The 6300-nt window shown below is 37.0% G+C and overlaps 2 protein-coding genes across 3 annotated transcripts; both read left to right on the top strand.

The window, feature by feature from the left end:
- Positions 1-382: 382 nt before the first annotated feature.
- On the top strand, positions 383-2227 carry LOC131993767 (zinc finger protein 436-like). The gene is made up of 2 exons (XM_059359785.1): positions 383-648; positions 1260-2227. Exons 1-2 carry the CDS (start codon positions 447-449, stop codon positions 2090-2092), a joined length of 1035 nt encoding a protein of 344 aa, XP_059215768.1. The 5' UTR covers positions 383-446; the 3' UTR covers positions 2093-2227.
- Positions 2228-3037: 810 nt separating this feature from the next.
- On the top strand, positions 3038-5186 carry LOC131993765 (zinc finger protein 239-like). Of its 2 annotated transcripts, none has more exons than XM_059359783.1 (2): positions 3038-3413; positions 3731-5186. In XM_059359783.1, exons 1-2 carry the CDS (start codon positions 3326-3328, stop codon positions 4804-4806), a joined length of 1164 nt encoding a protein of 387 aa, XP_059215766.1. In that variant the 5' UTR covers positions 3038-3325; the 3' UTR covers positions 4807-5186. The 2 variants fall into 2 exon arrangements, with proteins under 2 accessions (XP_059215766.1, XP_059215767.1); XM_059359784.1 differs by having other exon boundaries at positions 3038-3533.
- The last annotated feature ends 1114 nt before the right edge of the window (positions 5187-6300 follow it).

Below are 6300 nucleotides of genomic sequence, written 5' to 3'. Positions count from 1 at the left end.
CTATCTTGGGCAAATTGGATTTAAAGTCCATAACATGTTCAAAACTTATTTTGAGTTGTTCAGCATGTAAAAAACAATGTTTGAGAGTTTTGTTTCTGTTTGATTTGAGCCTATAAACCTATTAAAAACTATTAAAACATTGTTTTATCGGGTTAAACAATTAATCAGACAGTGCAAATAATGAGAAATTTTATTCTTATTTTTTCTCATTGAAACAATTTTATTATAAAGGGAAATAAAGCGTACACGTTGCTTTTCTCGCAGTTTGTATTTATAAAATATATTTTTAAAAAACAGTCATCCACGCCAGCAGGTGCCGCTGGTGAAAATCAATCCAGTGCCTCCTGACGTTCAACCGGAAGTCAGTTAGTACTACTATGAGAAGCTTTTATTTCCCCAGGAGTTGATTCTTCGATTAGCTTCTAGGTTTCAGCCGGAGCTCCATCATGTCAACCGGGACGCAGCTGCTCAGACTGCTGCTCAACGAGCGGCTGGCAGCGGCTGCAGAGGAAATCTTTGGACTAGTTGAGAAGACGATAGCGGAGTATCAGGATGAGGCTGTCCGCTCCAAGAGAGAAGTCATCCAGCTGAAGAAGCAGATCGAGCAGCTGACCGTTTTAAAACCTCAAGTAACCTTATTCAGAGCAGGTTTGTGTCGTCATAAATGAAACGAGAACTGGGGTGAATCCAGCTCACCAAAGTCACATGATACATGACATGATGTTTTGATTTGTGTGACAGAGATTGTTCTTCTTTTGTTTACATTGTTTCTTGCTTTTTTTTATAATGTAAAGTGTATTCATTATTGTTATTATTATTATTATTATTTAGCCAAGTCACTAGAGGGAAAAATACTCAACTTTATAACGGGCTGAATAAACAAATTTAATCGTCAACATTTGGCACATTTCAATATCAGACTAAAATTGAGTTCTTACATTTTAATTGCAATATGATCCACAAAATTACAGGGAATTATCCATAGCCCATTTATATTTTTTGATAAATAAATAAATATGATCCACGACATTAGCAAGAATTATCATATTTGCATCATTATTCGCAGTTTCATTGTGAAATATATACATTTTATTATTTTTGTGAGTATCGGTACCAGGTGGACATTTTTTATTTGAAGTCTGTAGAATATTAATAAAAAATTTTTATTAATTGGTCAGCCCTAATGTGTACAAATCTATTGTGTTTATTACTACTGGATTATTTAACAGGTTATAACATTCATACTTTCTGTCCTTTAGACTCCCAGCTGGTCTCTGAGGAACGCCCTCCTGCACTGCAGCACCATCACATTAAGATGGAAGAGATTCGCATCGTGGAGATCCAGGTGCAGTCACAGGTGAAAGAGGAGCAGGTGGATGAATGCATCAGTCCAGACATGGAGGCAGTTACTTGTAACGATGCTGAAATGAATCATAAAACCCCAGCCACTAACTGTGAGCTGCTCCCATCTCCAACGACTGAAGGTGTGATTGAGAATAAAAGCGTAGACGATTACTGGAATGAAGGAGATGGTTCATTGTCGCCTCATCAGAGTTACAGTGTTGAAGTCTTTGTGGATCAAGAACAGCCTCTGGTGGAAGACAGGACTTGCTGTTTTTGTGGTGAAAGTTATAAGAAGGACTGTGAACTTATAAGGCATGTAGCAAAGAGCCACAAAGGCCACAAAGCCTTTAAATGTATGGAGTGCAACAAGGAGTTTAAAAAAAGGTCCCACTTTGTTGTGCATAAAAGAATTCACACTGGTGAAAAACCCTTCAGCTGTGATTACTGTGACAAAACATTCAATCAGAACTCAAGCCGCCTCGCTCACATGAGGGTTCATACAGGAGAGAGACCATATTATTGTAAAAAATGTGGGAGAAGTTTTACTACTAGCAAGCATTTAAAGATTTGCAAAATGCAGGATGAGCACACAATCACACCAGGAAAGAGAAATGAAGATGAAGATCACAAAGAGATGGAGAGTGTCAAAAGCTTTGAATTAAACACGACGTTGGAACGTAAGCAACACTATGTTCAGCACAACAGAGTTCTCACTGCTAAAAAACACTTCAACTGTGATTTCTGTTAAAATAAAAATGTTTTAACTAACTGTTTTTGGTCAGGGGCAGTTGTCATTGTGAGGATGTAAAACCTGTTGAAACATTGTGTGTTTTTGGTTACACAATTAACCAAATCTTCACAAAGTGCAAGATAAAATTAGAAAGAAACCAAGCTATGTCTACTTTGTTTTTTTTCAAACTTGTTCTCAACACTTACTTGCAAGTTGTGTGTTTTTTGCTTTCTTTTTAGGTAAACTTAGTTATTTCTGTGCGATAAAGAATTTTATATATAAATCGTGCAATAATTCAATTTATCACACTGTTATATACATACATATTTGTACATATCCATTTACTTAAAACATGTTTATATTTCCATATTTCTATGTTATTCTATTTGTACATATCTATTTACTTAAGAGTTTTGTATTTTATATTGTTATTTATTTTTTATCTTTATTTTATTTATAGTCTTACTTATTTCTATTTATTATACAGCAGCAACTGTATCAATATGGTAAATGGAGTGCACTTATATAGCGCTTTTATCCAAAGCTTTACACAACACTCATTCACCCATTTACAACACATTCATACTGGTGACCGCAGCTACCAGGGCACCCTGGTGCCACCTGCCACTATTGGGAATTCATTCACACATGAACGCAGCATCGGGAGCAATTTGGGGTTCAGCAGAAGCTCAAAGATACTTCGACATGTAGTCTGCCTGTCAGGGATCGAACCACCAACCTTCCGATCAGTGAATGGCCGATCTACCAATTGGGCAACAGCCCATAATAGGAGATCAAGAAGGTATTTCTGGTTCTGATTCTGATTGTTGTTGTTTTGAACAGTGGCAGAAAAACTAAAGTCCCCCGCGGCAACAGGGGGCGCTAAAGAGAACAGATTCTGTGCGTCATGACGTTTTACCGGAAGCATTAATGACGCCAGCTTTGAGTACCCGTTGGAGTTTATTTTGAGTTTGAAAGTGTGCCATCCGCCACGTTTACGGCAGAGGGGCGGCTGCAGAAGTCTTTGGACTTGTTAAGAAGACCATCGCGGAGTATAACAGTAAAGCGATAGAGAGATTAACGAGCTGAAAAGGCAGAACTTTAACTGTTATTTAGAGCCGGTTTCTGTCATTATTCATGTAGCATTAGCATCTAGCCTGACGCTTTGTAGCCTAGTAGCGTGTGTTAACCAGGTAAAGCAAGTGTCTTCTGTTCTTAAGTGGTCTCTGAGGACTTCTTCAGTGCAGCACTATGACAGAGATTTCCTTTCTGGAGGAAACAGAGATCCAAGAGCACCCACAGGTCAAAGAGGAGCAGGAGGATCAGTGTATCAGTCCAGGCAAGGAGCCTGATACTTTCAACTAACACATTTTTAGGACTATAAACAATATTATTATTGATGTCGTTTTAAGACTATTTTATGCCACTGATATAATGATAATAGAGCATATTAATCCAGGTAAATCTTTTTTAGGAGTAATGGACTCTAACTCTCAAGAATATTAAACATTGAAATTTAAATGTGGAAAAATAATATTAAAATATCTTTGGTGCATTGAAAACATCTGACTGAAGCATGTTACTTGTACAGATATATTTGTGCTGGATATTTCAAGGTTTTTTAAGAGGTTATAATGCGTTCTTTATGTCCTTTAGGCACCCAGCCAGTCTCTGAGGAATTGCCTCTTTCATTGAAGCAATATGACTTAAAGATAGAAGAAATCCAAGAGTATCCAGAGGTCAAACAGGAGCATGTGGACCAGTGGGCCAGTTCAAACATGGAGGCTGATTCTTCGAGACAGCTTGAAGCAGAACAAACCACTAACTTTGAGCATCTCCCATCTTCCACAGCTGAAACAGAGAACATAAACAATAGCAGAGATGACGAATGGGATGGAAGAGATGGTCCATCTTCACCTTATCAGAGTCATAGCATTGAAGTCGTATTGGAGTCAGAAGAACCTCCAAGGGGAGAAAAGTCTTGCCGTTTATGTGGTGAAAGTTTTGTGAAGGACAGTGATCTTGTAAGGCATGTAGCCAAGAGCCACAAACAGCACAAAGCCTTTAAATGTCTGGAGTGCAACAAGGAGTTTGAACAAAGGTGGTACCTCATTCTGCATACAAAAGTTCACACAGGTGAAAAACCCTTTAGATGTGACTTCTGTGACAAATCATTCACCCAGAACTCAACTCGTGTTGTGCACATGAGGGTGCATACAGGGGAGAAACCCTATTTTTGTAGTAGATGTGGGAAAAGTTTTGCCACAAGCAATCATTTCAAATATTGCAAAATGCAAATTGAGTCCAAAACCACACCAGAAAAGAGGAACGTAGATGAGGATCACAGAGAGGAAAAGGCTTTTAAATGTCCGGAGTGCAACAAGGAGTTTAAACAAAAGCACCACCTCGCTCTGCACACTAGAGTTCACACTGGTGAAAAACCATTTAGTTGTGACATCTGTGGTAAATCATTTTCTCAGAACTCGGGTCGTACTGTTCACATGAGAACACATACTGGAGAGAAACCATATCTATGTAAGAAATGTGGAAAGAGGTTTACCCATCTTAAGCATAGCAAAATCTGCACCGGAATACAGAAAAAGGGCAAAAACAAGACCTTTCGCTGCAAAACATGTGGCAGAACATTTTACACAGATTCAGACCTGGAGGTGCATATGGAAGTTCATGAGTCATGGAAACGACACATTGAGAAATCGCAGGAACAAGCGTAAAAAGAAAAAAACGTAACTACAGTCTCTCACAAAAGTACAATATTTGTAAACGTGTCTTTTTTATGGAGCTGAACACGAAACAGTAATCACCAGTTTACCAGATAAAATTAAGATTTAGGGCTGTGTCAATTACACTTTGGCTATTTTTATTTTTGAGGAGAAGCATATAAACTGTCCCAAATTACCTATATAATATATATATAAATATACCAATAACCACATCTTCACAAGTGCAAGTTATACACTTGGAAAGAAACCTAGCATGTTCCCATTGCTCTTATTGTTCAAGTGCTTGTTCTAAAACATTGTTTTTATTGTGAAGGAAAATAAAACATGTTTTTTTTCCGATGCTTTGTCTTTCCTGGTGAACTCAGGGAGGGTGCAAAGGGGTGACATCTGTGCCCCTAAGTTTGAAAAAAAAAATGCAGCAAGTGCAATCTTATGTGCCTCTATGGCTAATAAAATGCCCTCAAGGGTGCCTTTCCAGTGGAGAAAACAAGAAGCAATGCACTAATAGTTACCTTTAAATTGAGAAAACATGATACAGTCCCTTTCCAATGAAGAAAGGCCTCCTAGGGTGGCCTTGAAATTGAGAAAACATAATGCAGTGTCAAATATGCTGCCCTGCATGTTGGAAAACAACCTTCCCACCTACAGACAGCCTTAGTCCACCACTGTTTGTTTTTATCAGTGGTGGAATGTTACAAAGTACATTTACTCATGTACAATTTTGAGGTATGTGTAATTTATTCCCATTTTATGTAACTTCATACTTCTACTCCACTACATTTAAAGGCATATATTGCACTTTTTACTTCATTACATCTTTACTCAACTGCCAGCTTTAATTACTTTTAGGTTCAGATTTACCTTGAAAAACACAGTCCATTTAAAGTCTTTATTATTAGACACATTATTAGTACTTTAAATGAGCCATACATTAACAAAATTAAAGTGCTACTAAAATAAATGCATCAATATAAATTATCTAATAATATATTTGGAATATATATAACAGCTCTTTTACTTTTGATACTTATAGTAGGCTACATTTTGATGCTGACACTTTTGTACTTTTACTTAAGTAAGTTTTGAATGCAGGACTTTTACTTGTAGTGGAATAATTTCGCATTTTGGTTTTAGTACTTTCACTCAAGTAAGGGATCTGATCATTTTTTTCCCACCACTGGTCTGTATAGAATAAATTAAATAACAATAGTATTTCGTCACTCTGTTAAAATAATCGCCTAACTAATTTTTTCAAGTTTTGCAGGAAACACAAAAAACTTCACCAAAAGTGTAACATATGACATTTATTGATCATTTCACTCAAAAAGGATATAACAAAGGATGGCTATTGGCATAGTAATAACACTGTGTGTAAATGATGTAACTTAAGAGAAATAAATGACAATTCTTTGAACATGCCTTTGTGACTTAAGCAAGATATGGTAACACTTTATTTTGAAGGTGTCTACATAAGAGTCACACAAG

Source organism: Centropristis striata, chromosome 20 (genome assembly GCF_030273125.1).
Source record: "Centropristis striata isolate RG_2023a ecotype Rhode Island chromosome 20, C.striata_1.0, whole genome shotgun sequence".
Lineage (NCBI taxonomy): Eukaryota > Metazoa > Chordata > Actinopteri > Perciformes > Serranidae > Centropristis > Centropristis striata.
Note: the sequence above shows the minus strand (reverse complement) of the source record. Positions and strands in the feature narration are given on the sequence as shown.

Excerpts from the sequence above, each read along its gene's own strand:
- LOC131993767 (XM_059359785.1), top strand. The coding sequence starts at position 447 with ATGTCAACCGGGACGCAGCTGCTCAGACTGCTGCTCAACGAGCGGCTG. Across the intron at positions 649-1,259 it reads AGTAACCTTATTCAGAGCAG|ACTCCCAGCTGGTCTCTGAG; the intron begins GTTTGTGTCGTC and ends TCTGTCCTTTAG.
- LOC131993765 (XM_059359783.1), top strand. The coding sequence starts at position 3,326 with ATGACAGAGATTTCCTTTCTGGAGGAAACAGAGATCCAAGAGCACCCA. Across the intron at positions 3,414-3,730 it reads GGATCAGTGTATCAGTCCAG|GCACCCAGCCAGTCTCTGAG; the intron begins GCAAGGAGCCTG and ends TATGTCCTTTAG.